This window comes from Cyprinodon tularosa, unplaced genomic scaffold, assembly GCF_016077235.1.
Source record: "Cyprinodon tularosa strain WSP-4 unplaced genomic scaffold, ASM1607723v1 ctg48, whole genome shotgun sequence".
In the NCBI taxonomy this organism is placed as follows: Eukaryota; Metazoa; Chordata; class Actinopteri; order Cyprinodontiformes; family Cyprinodontidae; genus Cyprinodon; species Cyprinodon tularosa.
In genome coordinates this window covers 664,836-685,475 of record NW_024039207.1, presented here as the reverse complement: position 1 = coordinate 685,475, position 20,640 = coordinate 664,836, and the positions used below count along the sequence as shown (strand labels likewise).

Here is a 20,640-nt window from a genome sequence, read left to right as displayed (position 1 = left end):
ACCGAGCACAGAATAAACCCAAGAGCAGAAAAGCTGCCCGGCGCAAAACCGCAAGGAGAGCAGACCGCAGCCAACCACCCCAACCCCCCCCCCCCAGCGGCCCCCCCCCCAGCGGCCCGAGTGGCAGCACAAAGCCAGAGCGGAGCGAACCACGCTGCTCCCCCACCGGACAAAACCAAAGCAGCACAGCCACATCTGCCGCCCTCCCCCGCCGCCCGCACCAGGCCTCGACACGCGGCCGGAGCTGCTCCGCCACCCCCGGCCCCCCGAAGCGTGCTGGCCAGAGCCACTCCAACCCCCACCCGCCCCGCAGCCACACCCGCCGCGATCAGCGGGAACAAAGCAGCTCCACCATGCCTCCAAGAGGGATAACCGACCTGAATACCCAATCAGCGCAGCCAGCCCGTCCACACCGGCCCCCCAACACCACCCCCACCCCCGGAGCTGCCCGGACCCCCACACACCAGTGGCGCGCCGCCAGCAGGACCCCCACCCAGCAGGCCCGCCCGTCCCCCGAGAAAACAGACATGCCAATCCCCCCCCCCCCCCCCCCAAAAAAAAAAGGAAGCCCCACAATGCGACAGTGGACACCAGACACCGACCCGCCCGCAACCGCTCCCCCCCACCGAGGAAGAAAAAAATAAATGAATGAATAAATAAATAAGTAAATAAATTAATTAATTAATAAATTAATAATTACAATTAAAATAAATATGCAAGAGGAGAAATGCAAGCGGAAAAAATCCCCGAACAACACCCAGCCCCACCCCGAAGTGGATCCAGTCCCGGGCCCCAGGGATCCAAGGCCCCAAGGGCACCCGACCCCCAGACAGGAGCCCCAGCAAAGCCCCGGCCGGCCGGTACCAGCGGAGAGGCCGCCAGGAATGAGCCAGCAGCCCCCCGGGAATCCGCCCCCAGACCCCATTTTAATTTTGCATTTTAGACACTTCCATCTACACAGGTGAAGCAGCCTGACTGAAAACTTTTATAGTGAATAAATAGGATAAATTAATATATAATAGAAGAGAAATCTAAATTTTCAGACAACACAGTTATTAGTTAAATTTACTTTGTGACATTTACTTTTGGAGAAAAAGACACCCTGTTACGCTGAATAAGAAAATCAGCAACTATTTAGTCTGAGAAGGTTTATTATTGGATAGGTGTGTAATCACTAACTTTATAAATGTGGAATACCATATGAATTATTATGGCTGACGATAAAATGTTTGCTGGTATCAGTGTTTCACCGTACAATATTAATAAAATTCAATAAGACGTCTGCAATATTATTTACCCATAAAGTGTTTCAGTTCCTCTAACCTGTTTCAAGACAAATTATACTGCATTATTTTCAATATTTTTTTTTCTTGTGTATCTGTTAAGCTTAAAACAGATAAGTCATCCAGCATTAGAAGGTTTCATAGACTAGACTTTCCTCTTTTACAGGAGGGATGATAGGGAAGATGGCTGCAGGGCTTCCAACGGTTTAGTTCTGAGGTGAACTGTGTAAATCACATCATCTGTTAAGACATGTTGAATCCTGTCTGAAGTGTCTATGAGCAGACTCCCAATGTGGCCTTCCCTCAAAATACATTATGTTTACACCAGACTGCCATAATCTGTTCTGAAAATAAAAATTCCATATGATAATAAACCAACATGGCTGTCATATACTTGCCATGACATATTTTTAAAAACCTCTCTAAAAGAAAAAAAGTGTTTTCCTCTGCTTTGTTTGTTTGTTTTCAAAATAATAATTGTTGCTGCTTTTTCTATTTAAAGAAATGTTTCTCTGTACAACCATGCGATCAAAACTGTTGGCTGCCCCAATTTTTACCATTTCTTTTCCTTTTTGAGCAATGAGTTTGTAACTCATCCTTCAGTTTTACTGAATTATCTAGAAACCTGGTATTAAATGTTCTGTGGAAACGTTTGCATATAACTGACAGTTGCACTGTCAAAGGATAAGGGGCGGGATTTATATCTTGCACGCAGTTACAGAGAATAACATCCATTCAGAAATTATATAAGGTTTTAGCATTTTTTGTATTAGGTAACATCTATCATTTAGAGTGTAAATAGTTGTTACTAACTTTTCTGCTTTACTGTAATCAATTAATGACAAAATGAAATAAGATCTGCTGCATTGTTTTGGACAGCTGTTTTTGCCAGCTGTGTCCTTGTGTCCTGAGTTCTGGTCTTCTGTCTGTGTTTGCCCACATACCCTAGAAATAATGAGAGGGAAAGGCTAAAGAAATGTTGATGAAACTAATTGACATAAAAGATTTTAAGAATCAGAGCTGTCATATTTTTTTAGAGTGTTTCAGCTCCTCCTACATATTTCGAAACCAATTATACTGCATTATTTTCAAAATATTTTTCATCATCTATCTGTTAAGCTTAAAACAGAGAATTCATCCAGTATTTGAAGGTTTTTTAGACCAGACTGTCCTCCTTTTAGTAGAGGAGGTATGATAGTGAAGATGGCTGCAGGGCTTCCAACTGTTTACTTATTTCTTAAACGGCAGTTGATCAATGTACTGTATCTATTTAGGTAAACTCATATGGCAGCAGGTGAAGATTAAGTTTATAATAATTCTAATAGATGGGGTTGTTCAGTTTAACTCTGCATTGTTTTACACAGTAAATACAAAGTAGCTGTTTGCATCCCCTTCGGATGTTATCATCTGAATAAATGGTCCTTATTAGCACTGCCGCCTTGCAGCAAGAAGGTTCTGGGTTTGATTCCCGGCAATGGAGTTTGCATGTTCCTTTTTTATATATATATATCAAACATTAATATATATGAAAAAAAAAACAAAAACCCATCCCATTCTGATGCCAAAATTGATATATCATGCATCACTAGAATGCACAGATGGAGGCACATGGAGCACCGAGCAACCGGTTAAATTCTACCAACCCAATCACAACACACCATAACACATATACTTAAATGTTTGTTAGACTACAGTACAAGGCGAAATGAGTCTGTGTTTTATCTCATGGGTAGATCGAACAGCTTCTGTTGAGGGGGGTTGGTGCTGCTGTGTTGTTGTAGGTGGGCTGTATTGATCTGATAGTGCAGACTCTGAAAAGAGCATGGAAGAGATATTAGCTGATTAAAAAAAGAGGTATGTGTTCAAGCAAGATGCAAAATGGCTCACTGTGACTGACTGCACTGTTACTGCTCATAGTTTGGAAGAGACTACTTGTTGAGATCTGTGGCTCTGTAATTATGTCAGTGTCTTTCTCACTGAAAAAAAAATAGAGGTTGACAGAACTTACATTTTCTAGGCAACGTGATGCATTTGGTTTTTTGAGTTTTCCTTACTTAAATTCACTGTGGTTGAGTTTACAAAGATTTTTGAGTTCTGCCAACTTAGGTTTTTGGAGTGTTACATAGAAATTTTGAGTTCTACCAACTTAGGTTTTTGAGTTTCACCTTTAAGTTCTGAGTTCTATCAACTTTGTTTTATGAGTTTGACATATAGATTTTGAGTTCTACAAACTCAGATTTTGTAGTGTTATCTGCAAGTTGAGTTCTATCAACTCAGTTTTTTTAGTCCTACCAATCGTCTTCACTACCAATCATTCAACACACAAAAAATTATGTTAATACAACATTTTTATTGCTTCAAGCCAAACATTGCATCAATAGATACAGTATAAAACCATGTTCAACAACATAATCTTAACTGCACAGATCAAAGTAACCTGACACTGGATCAGAATGTTCTAGATTCGTAAGAGTGATGATGAGGGAAAAAACAGTAAGACACCATTTTAGTAAGAGGAAAACACACAGGTAATTTTTTGTGAAGTAAGTGTCTTAACATATATGAAAAAATAACAGTTTTACAAATTTGGACGGCCTTCAGTTAGTTTTTTTCAATTGTAGTCTCTTAAAATTGGGTGCACCCTTTTAAAAAAAATAAAATGAAATAAAAATGTCTTGTTTCCCAACGGAAAAAGAAAAAGGTTTTCCCTTTTTATCTCTGAGTTTTTCTTTTTAGTCCTACCACTCCGACAGGACGATGAATGCAAAAAAAGAAAGTCCTCTTCAGTCCAAATCCTTCTCTTCAGTCCAAATCCAGATGTTCACACGGTTGGCTCGCCATCTCCATTTAAGGAGAAAATCCAGAATCCAGGGTATCCAAAAAACCCAGCCTGCATAGCACAACAGGGCTTAGTTAAATCCATTCACTTCTTGTTCTTAACTGTAGTTTATATCTCTCCAAGTATGATAAATTTCAGTGTGTAATGTAACTTTTCTAACTCATTACGAATTAACTGCTGCATTACAGGGTTAACATATAAAATGTTAATGTCACTGTTTTTCTTGTAAAGCAAATAAAATCATGAAAGCAAAAAATCCACATGTAAATAATGTAAATAACAGTAAATACCCACATCGGATTAAGAAAGTAAAATAATGTAGTCTTGTAATATTCTGTGCCTGAGTGCAACAACACTGCACTACATAAAACAATTTAGAAATTTAATAAGTTATTACACTCAACTTAATGTCTCTTTTCATTTGTACAATGAAAATAACAGGCACACTCTTTTCTCTATGCATAAACACTCACCCGCACATGCGCGGCATAAACACGCACGCGCACACGCGCATTATACACGTGCACGTGCGCTGCTTTTCCTTTCATCAGAACGTGAAAAACATGTGAACTCATGCTTCAACTCGGTGGCAATACACCACAAGGGAATGCTAACTCACGGAGCTAACCGCTAACTGTCTGTACTTTGCAGCACTCACCGGGAAAACTGGTAAGGTCCCAGGGTCGTTCCTCCGTGGTTCTCCAGATGCATAAAATCACAATGTCCGCCAATCTTCTCAAACACGAGGGAAAAAGGCTGTGCCCTTGAAGAAAGGGATAGGAAACCCCGTACCGTAGTGGGCGTGTCCATGAACATAAGCAGTGCGCATGCCCATGAGTTTACAGTTGAGGGAACTCAAAAAATCTTGTATAGGCGATTTAAAACTCCTTGTTAAACCAACTTCTGAGAATTTGAGTTGGGCAAACGTGTATTTATTTGTTAGATGTCAAATTTATATTTCTGAGTCGGATTACAATACAATTGTGTGTTAGAACAACAATTGCCATTTACTTTTTTAACAGTGCTGTGTATGAGTTGTTTGTACTCATCAGTGGCATTTCTCTTTTTTGCAGCTCCTTTTGTTTTGGTCTTAACCTCTTCTCCTTATGAGGCATCTCTGCAAAATTAAACATGATCCTTGAACTACAATCTGATGCACATAAAACACACACACAAATGTACATCTCATGCCTTTTCAAAAAAATGTACTATATAGCCACAATCCATTAATTATTTACCCTTTATTATTCCCAGTGGTATAAAGTAAAAATTAATTAAATGTTATAGAGTAATATATCATTGAAAAAATATTCAAATATTTTTCTGCTTTGATTTAGTTGACTATTGACTTTGGGCATGATATTAAGGGTCTAAAAGTTATATGATTTGTATGGATATTAGCCTCTATGGGCCTATTTATTTTTAATGTCAATAAATGAGAGGTTTAGAAAACTAATATTCTACCATTATTATTGTGTTTATACTTGTTAAATGTGAATATATGACACTCTTATTATGACATGGAACGTTGTATGGTTCAGTCAATCACTTGTGATATAGAGTGTTATGTAATCACGCAAGATGTCCGGTTCAAGTGAGGCATGTAAAGAGAGCGGTCATGCTCTAGTTCAGCTTTGTGTTTATTAATAAATGAGGAGAAAACTTAAACTCTGCTCCGCTCATTATTAACCACGTAATTAAATCTGCCGCAAGTGTGATGAATTACTTAACAATACTGCAATGGTCAAAAATTGTGTGAATATACATAATGCATTTGTTGCAATAGTTTTAGTGACATATAATAACACAAAACAGCTTGACAGTAAGATAACACATATCTCTCTAATGGACTTTGCTCATGGAAACAGTCTTTGTTATAACATGAGGCATTTTATTTCATCCCATATTGCCAGAATTGGAATCCCCATCAGCTCTACACATCCATCCAACATAGGAATATACACATTCTTAAGTTTATGGTTAGACACTAGGCTTGAACTACATCAACCATAGTGTTTGCTGTAGATTTCTGTCCCTGCTTTAACTTGTCTCCCCTGTCTAAATCAGACACAAAGGGACACAAAAGAAGCCTGTCATTCCCTGCTAGAATTTGTTCCCCCTTGTAACTTTACAAAACAAAGGACTATCACCTCCAAAGTTTCAGGAGTTATTTGTCATCATAAAACATCTTTTAAAGTCAAAAATTAAAAGACTGGGAACCTTTCTGTCCGATTACAGAGGGGTAACAAATTTAGCAGCGACAGGTGGACGGGTGATTGGTGAGCAACAGGAAAGAGGAAAAAAACAGACTCAAAACGCAGACCCCTGCACCCAACCTCTGCTACCTTTGGCTAAAGTAAAGGAGTGGAAAGGGGGAAAAAACCCCAGAGATTATTGGTGGAGACTGTCTCCACCAGTCCTTCAGAAAGTTACATCTGTGATTAGAAGGCTTTAAGGACTAGACTGTCCTTTTAATAAATAAGGGATGAGAGTGAAGATGGCTGCAGGGCTTCCCACAGTTCACTTCTGAGACAAATTATATACATTACATAATCTGTTAAGACATGCTGAGTCTTGTCTGCAGCTGAGCTTCATATTGTGCACAAATCTGGTTTTACAATGGTGCATTTCTTAAGAAAGAACCTACGTTAAGTTTATGCGTGTGTATGAGCAGACTCCCAATGTGACCTTGCCCATAAATTGCTTAACGTTCACACCAGACTGCCATAATCTGTTTTTAAAATAAAATATCCATATAATGAACCAACACGGCTGCCATATATTAAAAAGAAAGGAATTGCCATCTCATATTTTTATCATGCTCTCCAGAAAATATACATTTCTCTTGTTATTTTAATGTTATTACCAGTAGAAAGATTTGTGTCTGTACCATTGTTTGACTTAAGTTATGTTTTCATCTGCTTTATTTGTCTGTTGGTTTTACAAATGATTATTTGAAGTTGACTTATTCTGTTTTAAGACATGTTTCCTCTGTACAACCATGCAAGAGAGTCTAGCTGCAGACATGCACTTTCAGGACCAGAAGTTTATTTGAACTAAAATAAAAGCTCATACACGGGAAATATTTTACTGTTTATTTTATTTATATGTTTGTGTGTGTGGTTGTATATGTATGTGTATAAATATATATATATATATATATATATATATATATATATATATATATATATATATAATTTTTTTTTTTTTTTTTTTTCAGTTCCTCTGGATAAGGTTAAAGAAATATCAAAATAGTGAAATTAACAAAGTTCTTTGATAAAGACATCTTCTATGTGTGTTTGCAAGTATTATATGGTATTGTTTGTGCTGTTCTTACCTTTGCTTTTGGACCACATAGATTTGACAATGGAGGGTGTGTGATTTTAAATAAACTAAGCTTTGTCTTCTAACAGTGAATTACTGAATACCTAGATACATGAGCAAAATAGCCAAAAACTTAATAAATAAACGTTGAAATGTTAATTTATTTTATATTGGATGTGTTTTTATTATGGAAACAGCAGATTTCACAGTGAGACCTGCAGCATTTCACTTTTGGCAAAGTTCCAGCAGGAGCGACAACTAAAAAGTGTTGGAATGAGTCAGAAGAAAAGTGGGGGAAAAGGCACATTTAACTGAGCACACACATCACAAAAATATATATATCTTCTTATTTTAAATGCAATCGTACATGAGAAAAAAGAGGGAATAAAAATAGAATAGAAAAAAGGTATACTTTTTAATGTAGCAGAATGCTCCAAATTCAGCTCAAAATAAAAAAGCTCAAAAAAGTAAACTCCAGTAATGAAAATTAAACATTTGTGATGCTTTCTGCTACTATAATACGTGTGCGGAAGCCCTCTTACAACTAAGATCTGTGTTGTCATCATGTGCTCCTTGCTGGGATCCCTGGAACAACGATTTCATAATGGTAACCTGTTAGTTGTTCCCAAGAAAGGCGTTGTTTTAGAGGTATATTCGTTCCATGGTATTTTAAGCGAGGTAATGGTTTCCAATGAATTTTTTTTTACGTTTCCAGACCAGAAATGTTCTCAACCATCTGTGTATATAAGGGGTTGGTTCCAGAGAGGCAACATTGCTTCAGATCCTCAGAGGAACCTTCTGGACTCTCTTGTAGAGGTAACATGCATGTTTTTATTTATTTAAGGGTTTATCAGACTACAATCATCAGTTTAGATGAGAAATTATTTAAATTAGCTGCTATGTGTAGTTCTTCTCTTAAGCATCATGATGATGCAACAGAATGTTGCAGGTTAATCTATTGGTAGTCATTCTACATGTATTAATGCACTCTCTTTCTCCCATCAGAAGTGACTTACTGCCAAGAGTAAAAATGGTGAACTATGAAGTCACTGTGTATAACTCTGAAAGATTAGCTGCCTACACTAGGGACTACATATACATCACGTTGGTGGGGGAAAAAGGACCAAGCAAAACAACATGGCTCTTTGGAGGAAAATCCTTCTTAGGAATGGTAGTACACATTTTTTATCCCAATTTGTATCTTTTTGTTAAAACCATTTACGTTATTTGTTCTGTATCATATTTTCAATTGTCATTTTTTTAGGAGTTAAAAGTTACCATAACCACAGAGGAATCTCTTGGAAAACTGCAGCAAGTAGTGGTTCAGAAGGAGAAGGGGCGTTTGTTTTATTTTAATGACAATTGGTTACCAACAAAAATAGAAGTCAAAACTGAGACAAATGAAACCTACATCTTCCCCCTGTACACCTGGATTGCTGACAATGAGAAACACTACTTCAGAGAGGGTCAAGGTTTGTGCAATTACAGTGAGAGTTTATCTGAACTTAAGGCCTAAATTTGCATCTTTCACCTTAACTCTAAATTCTTGCTATGTTTGCTTTAGCTTTTATACCCTCAAAGGACCCTTTCGACTCATCCAGTCGACAGGAAGAGCTTGATAATCGGCAAGAAGCATATCGGTGAGTGATGAGAGTTGGTATAGAAATTACATTTATGCCAGCAAATGTTGTTCACTTTTGGATGACGGTTAAATAGTTATACAACTGATCCAATCAGTTTGTATTTGAAAAGCAATATGTAACCGTGTTAAAACTACCTTACTGTAAAACAATAAACTGAACAACAAAGAAAACACCAAAGGTAAAAACTTTTTACTTTAACACATTTTCAGCTGGAAAATATCTAGAAAAAGAATACCTGATCATATCAAAGCAAAATATTGCACGGACCTGCCTTTAGACGCCCGGTTCATATTCAGCAAGTTAACCGGTTTTGTGACTACGGGAGCTATGGGGTAAGTCCTTATATTCTAAATGTTGATAATCAATAAACTTTTCTCTGTGACTTTGCACAGACAGTATTGAAACATCTTGCACATATTATAATGCATTCATTTTAGTAACAGTGTTTCTTCTTACTTTATAGCAAATTATGGGAAGAATGGAAGAAACCCAGGTTTTTCTATGATAATAAATGGTCTGGTTTTGATCAGATCGGTGGGATGATGGATTACAGCAAAAACAAAATTTTGGGTAGGTTCTATTATTTTATTTATATATATATATATATATATATATATATATATATATATATATATATATATACACACACACATGCAAAAAGCAAGATGTAAATTCTGTCCTTTGTTACAGACTATGTCAAAAACAACTGGAAGGATGATGATTTCTTTGGCTACCAGTTCCTGAATGGTCTTAACCCCATGGTGATCAGACGCTGTGATACCCTGCCTGACAACTTTCCTGTCACTGATGACATGATCAGCCAGCACAGCAACGGTCCCTCTTGGCTGGATCAGGAAATGCAGGTGATTTTAAAATTGTTTTTTTGCTAAAAGTCTGATTCTTAAATAAATGTGATATTATCTGCCAGATCAATAAAGGTCTTTTATTTTTATCTCTACAACAGTGTGGCAACATATTTCTGTGTGACTACAAGATGTTGGACAAAGTAGAAGCAAGAAAAATCGATGGAAAGCAGCAATACCTGGCGGCTCCACTTGTGCTGCTCCACAAAACAGCTGATGATAAACTGGTGCCTATTGCAATTCAGGTAAGTTTTATTCGTCAAAAACTAATTGTGCTACACACAGAAATAATTAAAGAATGATTCTGTCGAAAAATGATGAAAAAGTCTTCATTATGAAGATATCGATTGCACCAAGGTGGGGTTATGATTGCAGAAATCTGTTTTCTAAACCTGAAAACAGGGAAACTGACTTTTCCTTTTCATAAAGAGAGAATTTCCTCAACCTGTGTTTCAATCACCATATAAACATTCTCCCCAGAGCTAACCTGGTCAGTAGCAGGTGTTGTCTGTCTCCGCTGTCCTTACAGCTAATCAGGTTGTTTTATTTCCTCATTTAGTACGTTTTTGTCATAGTTTTGTGCATAAAAAATATACATATATCATTTTCTAGGTCCGTTAGACACATTAGGTTTTAAAATCAAACATTGCAATGTCTGATTGACGAGGATCTAATTAAAGTATGATCGGCATTAATTCACAGAGAATTAAATATTTATAGGGAGAGGATTCTACAACTCAGTTGACAGGTTACTTGTGTTGGTTTGTTTAATATGGGTGAGATGTGGATCATTTTATTTTTTTTATTTAACTATAATTACAGTACATGAAGAACTACTGAAATTATTTTCAGATTACTCATAAATAGATTCATTAATTCCTCAGAGGAAAATTAATTACTTTAGGGTTAGGATTAATTTGATGATAACCTATGAAGCCTACTGGTAAAATCTGAAGCCATTGTATGGCCATTCTATTCTATAACTAATTTATTGGGATGATAACATACAAAGCGCTGCTGCAAACAGCCATTTAGTATTTATTTTGTAAAACAAGACTGAATCAATAAGAGGAGGAAGCCATAAGATGATGCACAGGTTCTATATATTAGTTTTTAGACTTCATCTTCATCTGCTGCCAGAAGATTTTACCTAAATAGGTAAATTGATCTACTACCATTCAAGAAATAATCCCAGTGATGGTATGCCGTTTTGATATGTAATAGTTTTACTGAATATGTATTCCTGATATCTGAAAAAATCTAAAAACATTTTTCCTTTGTCTAAAACAAAACAAACGGACATTTTCTACATGTAGAATAAACATTCTGGATGTCTAGAAATTAATTTCAGATCTCCATATTCCTAATATTACTGGTAAGGATTTGCATTATTTTAACTATGAAATTTTTTTTTTTCAGATACCATAAATACTGTGAAGCTAGGAAACTTAGTCGGAAGCATTTCTTGCAGGAGATAACATTCAAATTTATTTAATGTCCTCAATGACACGGAGGGAATATAAAAGCCCTGACTTAACCATCCTAAGCACATACATTTATACACTCTCTCCCTCTCTCTCTCTCCCATCAAACCAAACCCACCGCCTGCACAAAAAAGCTTTCTCACATACTTGAGCAAAATAAGGAAAACATAAATTTAGCCAGATAAACATTTCAGAGAAACAGTTTTCTCAGCATGACATCAACTGTCTTTCGCTCACAGCATAAAACAGGATGTGAGAACCTTGAACACAATAAGGACATGTTTATCCTTGTCTAGAGTAGAGAGGGTTAGGGTTATCACAGACTGGAACAAGGCTTCTAAACATTCACCCCTATTTAGGCAGAGAAAAGGCACACACAAAACACTTTATCTCTCAAACAGGCTAAGGAAAAATATTTTTTCACAATACATATTCAGTCAAGCAGATAAATGTCAAAACATCGACTTAAATGTGTAAACATTTCTAGATATATAAAGCTTAATGATTATAGTTTTGTTTTGTACTTTCTAAAATCCAGTTTCTGCTACAAAAATTTAATTTAGAAAATATATTATTACAGTTCAGTCTAGGATTGTGATTTTTTTTTTGTCAGGAAGAATCTTATTTTAGTGATCTTCAAATGGAACCACAGAGAGGAGAACGCGTTTAATAAATGTAAAATGGCTTGCCATAGGGCACTTCAAGCAACAATCTTCTCCTTTGCCGTCTTCCTCTTCTTTGCAGCTGTAGTGCAGTTTCTCTGTCTTCGAATCTGTGCTCCACTGATAATGGCTTTTCCTACTTAGAGTTAATTGAACTAATTCATAGCAGCTGTTGTGAAATTGAAAACTCAGAATGCCCAACGTTAGGCTAGATTGATTTAGAGTTGAAGATTTGAATCTGAGTTTATTAAACCTGCTTCCTCAAATGGACCCCTGCCACTCTATTATTCTTTACTGATAGTTGACTCTAACAGGAAGAAAAGCTTCTAAAATATTATATATATCTTAAATAAAGGAGGGCAAATGCCAATGCAATTTAAAACACTTAAAGTGACTAAATATCAACTCTTCAATTTAAAACCAAAACAGTCCAAGACACCATAACATAGAAATACAATAAATAATGATTTAAACTTCGAAGGCTTTTTTGTGTGCAATAATCACTAACGAATTTAATTCCAAAGCGTGAATTAACCCCTTACACTGCCTTATTATTTTATAGCTGAAACAGGAGCCAGGACCAGACAACCCAATCTTCCTTCCTGCTGATCAAGATGACTGGTTGTTGGCAAAAACTTTTGTGAGAAGTGCAGAATTTAATTTGCATGAGCTCAACTTTCACCTGCTGCGCACTCACCTGCTGGCTGAGGTCTTTGCAGTGTCCACGCGGCGCAACCTACCTATGGTTCATCCACTGTACAAAGTAAGTGAACCTAAAGAAATATGATGTTCAGCTTAGCTTCTTAGCATAAAATTTAGATATGCCATTTGTCAACTTCCTGCTATTAATAGTCTCTAGATGCTGCGGCTTTTGAAAAAATGGATATATTCGGCGCCCCAAACATAGCTGCCGTTATCCAGGAATATTTTGAATCAGGACATACGTACGAGGTGATACTGGATATGCTCAAGACTAATCACGAAATTTCAGTTAGTGTCCATGTTTTCAAAGCCGTAGCAGGCAGAATGACTTCCGGTTCAAGGGTCAAACGGCGCCGTCGTCCAATCAGCGCTGTCTCATGTTTCCCACTGGTACCTACCTTTTCCGGTAGGTTAATGTAATTCTGTTTTCTTTAATGTAGTTGCGCTTTGCTTTATGTAGTTTTGTTTTTCTTAATGTAGTTGCGCTTTGCTTTATGTAGTTGCGATTTCCTTAATGTAGTTGCGCTTTTAGATTTGTAGTTGCAGTTTGCACTTCAGGGCCACTGTACAGAGGTGGCAAAAGCATTAATTTTTATTACTCAATTAAGTATAAATCCTATTGTTTAAACTTAAGATTGAAGCTCAAGTAAAAGTACAAGGCAAAAACTCGGGCGTGGGAAGAGTTCGGAGAGGCCATGGAGAAAGACTTCAGTACGGCTTCGGAGTGATTCTGGTCCACAATCCGGCGTCTCAGGAGGGGGAAGCAGTGCAGTACCAAACACTATAGTGCGGGTGGTGTGCTGCTGACCTTGACTCGGGACGTCGTATGTCGGTGGGCGGAATACTTTAAAGACCTCCTTATTCCCACCAACACGTCTTCCATTGAGGCAGCAGAGCCTGGAGGCTCCGGCTTGGGTCCTCCCGTCTCTGTTGCTGAAGTCACTGAGGTGGTTAAAAAGCTCCTCGGTGGCAAGGCTCCAGGGGTGGATGAGATTCGCTTTGAGTACCTTAGGGCTCTGGATGCTGTGGGGCTGTGTTGGTTAACACAGCTCTGCAACATTGCGTCAGGGGCAGTTCCCCTCGATTGGCAGACTGGGGTGGTGGTCCCTCTTTTTAAAAAAGGGGGGACCGGAGGGTGTGTTCCAACCACAGAGGAATCACACTCTTAAGCCTATAAGGTCTATTCCGGGTTTCTGGAAAGGAGGGTCCGTCGGATAGTCGAATCTCAGATTCAGGAGGAGCAGTTTGGTTTTCGTCCTGGCCGTGGAACACTGGATCAGCTCTATACCCTCAGCAGGATTCTGGAGGGTGCATGGGAGTTTGCACAAACAGCCTACATGTGTTTTGTGGATCTGGAGAAGGCATTTGACCGTGTCCCTCGGGGGTCCTGTGGGAGGTACTCCGGGAGTATGGAGTACCAGGCTCTTTAATAGTAGCCGTTAGTTCTCTGTATGACCAGTGTCAGAGCCTGGTTTGCATTGCCGGCAGTAAGTCAGACTCGTTTCCAGTGAGGGTTGGACTCCGCCAAGGTTGCCCTTTGTCACCGATTCTGTTCATAACTTTTATGGAGCCAATATTTTAAAGCATTTGGACATTTAATTGACACCTCATCATATAGCGAAGATTATAATTATAAGGTTCTTGCCTCAAATGATCTGAAAACTTTTTGTAGAACAACAGCAACAGAAAAGTGACTTTTAACTTAATACTCTGAGCTCTTGAGGGGCGGGAACAATATACCAGGAATTTTGCGTGTTCTGGATCTTGTGTTCTTGCCAGGTGGGGCTTATGATGTGTCATGAACACATGACAATGCTCAAGTAGGCATATTGAGAGAGGGCAGTTTTTCCTTAGTTTAAATAAATGTCCAACTTCATACACATTTTCTGAATTAGCCATTGTTTATGTTTGGCAAAAGAAAAAACAAAAAGCATGAGGGTTAATGATTTCTTTCTCTGTCCTCAGCTTCTCATACCCCACACTCGCTACACTCTGCATATTAATGTCCTGGCTCGAACGGACCTAATATCTAAGGATGGTGTCTTGACAACGGTGAGAAAACATTGTTTTGGTCGGTAACGACATTTGTGTTTTACAAATGAAAATATTTTAACTTGTAATACATTTTTCATTAGATGTCAGCTTCGGGTGGAGAGGGTATGTTCAAAATCCTGGAGGACTCCTTGTCCTCAATGACGTACAGATCCCTCTGCATACCTGATGACATTGCAGATCGTGGGATGGAAAATATTCCCAACTTCTACTACAGAGATGACGGACTGAAACTGTGGAACAGCCTACACAGGTACAATTGGTTATGGAATTCAGTTTTAAACCTGGATATTCAAACATGTGGAAGATGTTTTTTTCCATTTAATAACTACAAAGTCACTTTTAGGAATTTCTTAAATTCCCTTTGGTATTTCTTTACAAATTGAAGAAATTATTTATATAATTGAATATTCAGGTCATCATTTCCAGATGTTCACAATGATTTCTAATCTTTGGTTTAAATTATTCTTTGAAAAAGTTAAACACCTAATTTACACAGAATTGGGTAGAGACTGGATTAATATTCTGTAAACATCTACATAGAGGAGGTTACTTGTTACTGTGTGTTATTTATTTTAGTATTCTAAATATCCGAACTTTCAAATAATACCTGCTTTATTTCTAAACTTAACAGAGATATTATGATTAAACTATTACTCAGTGTTTAAGTAGCCTAAGTACATTTTGGTGTAGCGCTTTTCTTACTTTAGTACAATTTTTTTGAGCACACAACCCACTTCTGGGTGGAACTTAAACTGGTTTTAGTAATTTATTAAAGAATTTTTTTTTATTTTTTTTTTACATAATAGACATTGTTTTATCTTCCAACTCCCAATGTTGTTCTCTTGTGTGTGCACTGCACAGTGACATAATCGGCATTACAAAACATACATTTGAAGGCACTAGATCACTGTACCGTATTGCTGTGCATGACATCAGTAGACACAGAAATTACAGCCTCAGAATGCTGAAGCAGCTTTATTCATCTGATATCCGGTCCAGGTAATGAGTCAAAATTGTAGCCGGATCAGGGCATCTTTACTTAAAATATACATCACTGCCAATCAGAACACTAATAGGTTATGAATTGCATGTCAAATGCAAAGATTGATAATAACAACATGTATTCAAGGTACAAGATAGTTACTATAACATATAATTTTAAGATGGAAAAAAAAATTTTTTTATTACATTTTACAAAACATTTTAGTTCTCTTCTCTTTCTATATCCATTTATATTAACTTAATTTTACACTATTGTAAAATGGAAGGTGTCCCTATCTTTTTTATATGGCTGTTGAGTAAGTCTTTAATGTAGTATTAATCTATTTTGAATAACGAAATCCTCTATCTGCAAAAGATTTGTTGCAGGAATCCTGAATCTCTACTACAAGACTGACGAGGACGTGGAGGAGGACCCTGAGCTGCAGATGTGGATATGGGAAATTTTTCGACGTGGATTTCTTTCCAACAAAAACTCGGGTTGGTTTTCAGTTAAACTCAAATAGGAACATTGTGTAAGGTTCAACATTTGGGGATATATGCTATGCCCCCTCTTTTAGAATTCATGGTGAAGACAGTATGGTTGGTACATACTTGGTTTTAATTCTCACACCAATTGAGATCAAAGGCTTTAGGGTTCACACACACTTAACATCTAAATCAGGGTTAGTTTATATGTGATTTCTTTTGGACAAGTAAAGGTGCAGGGCTTAAAATTAGAGGAAAAGCTTTATAGAGTTTTGGTGCAGCAACAGCTCAAGTTCCTGGTCAGCTTTTAACATGTACACAGCAGTTTCAGTCTCACTCTAATTACTAGGAATGCTCTGAAGCCCTTAATTAAGAATCACTATACACACTATTACTAATGACTATAATTAAGAAAGTTTATTGATCAATAGAATAAAAAATAAAAAGCTTCACGGTTGCTCAACCCACAAAGTTACCTGATATCACAAAGGATTATCTTAACAAATCAAAAGAGTAATGTCTGACAGTTAAAAATCTCTCCAGAAGGCCTTTGATTTGTGCATTTAAAATGTATTCAAGTCTGAAAACCCAAACTATGATGATGATAATGTTGAAAACATCGAGTCCATGTAAACCTTTTTGGATGAGCTGTATATAGTGGAGGCATACAATCTTTAAATAGGAAGCAAATACTGTATATTTCTTAAAAATTTTTTTTTAATTATTAGGAATCCCAAATAAATTGACCACAGTGGCTGATCTGGTCAAGTTCGTCACCATGGTGATCTTCACTGGCTCGGTCCAGCATTCTGCTGTGAACTCTGGACAGGTGAAGTTTTATATTTTACATGTTAGATAAACTCAGCAATTCTTTGATACACTATCCTTTAACTATATTAATGTTGTTTAAATCTTGATGGATTGATGGACAGAATTATTCCAATTTCTGACTTTTATTTATGTACACTTTAATGGTATAGTCATGAAAGGCCGAAAAAAAAAAAATTGAGTTTGCTAAACTTGTGTTTGTTTGTTTTTATGCAAATCACTGTGCTGTAAATATTCCCCTGTCTGGTTCTTAAGATTCGAAATCAGAATAAGCTCCAACACATCGAACTGTCTATTCAAAATGTTTTATTATTCCTTAAATCTCATGACAAGCTTTTTGTTTACCCCAGTATGAATTCGGTGGCTGGATGCCCAACCTGCCGAGCACCATGGAACGTCCCCCACCGACCGAAAAGGGGAAAGCAAGTGAGGCCACCATAATGGAGGCACTGCCAGACAAGACGATAACATTGCGTGGCGCGGACACCTTGTATTTGCTGACCCGGGAATTTGCTGATTTTGTAAGTGGGAAAACCTCAACTAACATCATTCTATTGCTATTGTCTACATATACTGGTTTTGTCTATTTCTTTTTAGCCCTTAAGACGAATCAGTAAAATGAAGACTAGTTTTCAGTATATTTTCATTTTCTTATGCTCTATTAAGCTGTTCTGGTTGAAAACATTTGAGATTTGTTAAACAGATTTTTAATGCTAGAAAAATTTAAAGAAAAGTAAAATACACTTTAGAGATGCTAAAGTGCATCCATTTTACACACAATTCTAAATATTACTTTTAGTAGGTCTGACTTCAAATATGAGTAGAAAATATTTATGTATATTTTTTATTTCCTAAGGTCCCTTTTGGCAATTACCCAGAGGAACACTTCACTGAGGAGGAGCCCCGCAGGCTGATACAGGCGTTCCAAAATGAGCTGAAGCAGCTGAGTGATGAAATCAAGAAAAGAAACGAGAAGCTGGATGTCCCATACGAATACCTGGATCCGGAAAAAATGGGAAATAGTGTTAGTATTTGAAAACTGGATGTTTGAACCTCGTTTCAACCAGATTTAGATACAGATTCACAAAAAAAAGAGAAATCAGGAGGAAATGGTTTTTATCGTTACTTTATGGTCGGCGTGTTTTTTTTTCTTTGTTTAGTTATAAAATCAGGAATAGTAACAGAAACGGCAGTCTAGTACATCTTAGGAAAATTTAAGTCATACTTTGTGATCTCACTAAGTTTACTTTTCTTTTTTTAAGCAAAAAATGTTCAATATTCTTTTATTTTCTATGAGTTATTAATACATAGCTTAAAAATTTAAGGCTTCACAACCAACCCCATACATTTATACACACCTATCTGTTTAATTAGAGTTTAATCATGAACATGTGGGTTTTCAGGTGGCTTTATTAATACTTCTGGTCTATGGATGTTATGGTGGGGCGATTGTTAAATCATCTTCCTCACAGATTTTGAAATATTAAAACAGATTGTGACAGCCTGAATAATCTTAATTGAATATTGCTTACATGCAAAATTCCCACCAAGCCTCCAACGCTTAAGTTACGTCCAACAATTCCTCATGTGAACATGTCACCACCTACTGGTGAAGGGTGTAACTACAGTTAGTAATGTAATCTGTGATTGTTTTTCTTTTTTTTTCATGTAAGTTCAGTTTAAATAGTTTATTATGTGTGTGTGTAATACATATATTCTAAGGTTTTTTGGGAGTAAAAGAAGAGAATTATCTTTAAAGGTACACAAATTTTTTTCTGTAATTTTAGTGAAATAAGCTGTTGTTGGAAAATTTTGATCTCTCTTCTATTATATCTTATAGTTATTTAGTTTCTTAGTTTTTAGCTTTCTTTACATTTATTCACAATTTTAGTTTCTTAGTTTTTAGCTTTCTTTACATATAATCACAATTTTAGTTTCTTAGTTTTTTTATATTCATAAATTTTCCTTTTTTTATAATATCGATTACACAAGGATAATATCCTTTTATAATCGAAAGGGTGGACGGTTGTCGGAAAATTTTTATCTCTCTTCTATTATATATTAATTTATCCTATTTTCTCACTATAAAAGTTTTCACTCAGTCTGTTTCTCTATCAAGGCCACACAATTCTCTGCAGGATGGTGTTTGTAGACCAGACATAGCTTCTTCCCATAACAAACCAGATTCTTTGTCAAGGTTTATTCATAACATGTTACTGTTAACCAAAGTGTTTGTAATTTGTAATGACTCTGACTGCTTTCTATTGTTGTAAGTAAGGAGGAACGAATGCTGTCTAGATTAGAACAGGGCAAAATGCTGTGCCATAAGAGCTTCTCTTTGCAAAGATATAAATAAATGTGCCGACTGAGTGAAATCCATCGATCTCTGTTTATTTAACTAGGATGAATAGTTGAATACTTTTTTAAAAAATTCAATTCAAATGGTTGAATTACCTTCCCACTATGCAATCAATTTCTCCAGAGTTCTTTTATTTATCTGTTTACTCGATTTAGGTGTGTTAAGTCAAGGACGTATCTAAAAGTTCCAGCATACAGGCCCTCCAGGACTGGAGTTGCCTACCCCTGATTTATACTGTCGAGTGGGGTTGCCACCCCGTGCAATGCCCTTACCACCACCTGGTAGCTCCACTGAGCAGACAGAAATTGTTTGTGCAAATTGGGCAATGATGAACAAAATAATAGTTGTGCCCTCACATACTGTGGATGAGTGTGAGGTAGTCAAAAATCCACTGGAACATGTGCTGGTCCACTCCTAACAGCTCCAGCTTGTTCTTTAGGAGTCCTAGCTGGATGGTGTCAAAAGCACTGGAGAATTCAAAGAGTATGATCCTTAGAGTCCTAAGTTTCTCTAGGTGAGTCAGAGCTTGGTGCAGGAGGAAGATAATGGCATCATCTACCCCAATCCCTGGCATCAATCACCAGGGGGCGTAGATGGTGTAAGCCCAACCATTTGAGGGTCTTTATCAGGAGTGAAGTCAGCGCTACTGGCCTGTGGCTGCTTAGGTCTATTTACAAAGACAGAGTAAAGAACACAACATACTTCTGTCTAATAGAAAACATATAATAATGCAACATGACATTATACCAACATATAAAAGTTAACTAAAAAGGAAGAAGTATTTACAGGCTATTGATTTATCTGGGATATATTTGGGTAAGTATAAACATCTAATTACAAGTGAACATATTTCCAGTATCTGCAGGGGCACGTCCACATCCAGATCATAGGGGTGGGGGACCTCCGGCCTCTTCAGCCGATGCTGTTCTCCCAGTCACTCCTCCAAAGATTTGCTTTTGCTGGGGCAGAAAGTGTCACAGCCAAACAGCTTTTTCCAAACTGTTTAGTTTTGGCCTGCCCACATGTAGTGCACTTAAAGTTTTTGTTTTTTGTTATTTTTATTATTAATTGTATGTCTGTATGTGTACATATTTTATTTTCACAGTTTGCAAATGTATTCTAATGATATTT

General features: G+C 37.1%; 1 protein-coding gene across 1 annotated transcript; it reads left to right on the top strand.

Annotated features, from left to right (window-relative positions):
• The first annotated feature begins 8,065 nt into the window (after nucleotides 1-8,065).
• On the top strand, nucleotides 8,066-19,091 carry LOC119794445 (polyunsaturated fatty acid lipoxygenase ALOX15B-like). The gene is made up of 15 exons (XM_038302029.1): nucleotides 8,066-8,262; nucleotides 8,452-8,617; nucleotides 8,711-8,918; nucleotides 9,011-9,086; nucleotides 9,299-9,421; nucleotides 9,553-9,659; nucleotides 9,780-9,952; nucleotides 10,054-10,197; nucleotides 12,661-12,861; nucleotides 14,766-14,852; nucleotides 14,936-15,105; nucleotides 16,213-16,334; nucleotides 17,051-17,151; nucleotides 17,501-17,671; nucleotides 18,007-19,091. Exons 2-15 carry the CDS (start codon nucleotides 8,477-8,479, stop codon nucleotides 18,184-18,186), a joined length of 2,004 nt encoding a protein of 667 aa, XP_038157957.1. The 5' UTR covers nucleotides 8,066-8,262; nucleotides 8,452-8,476; the 3' UTR covers nucleotides 18,187-19,091.
• The last annotated feature ends 1,549 nt before the right edge of the window (nucleotides 19,092-20,640 follow it).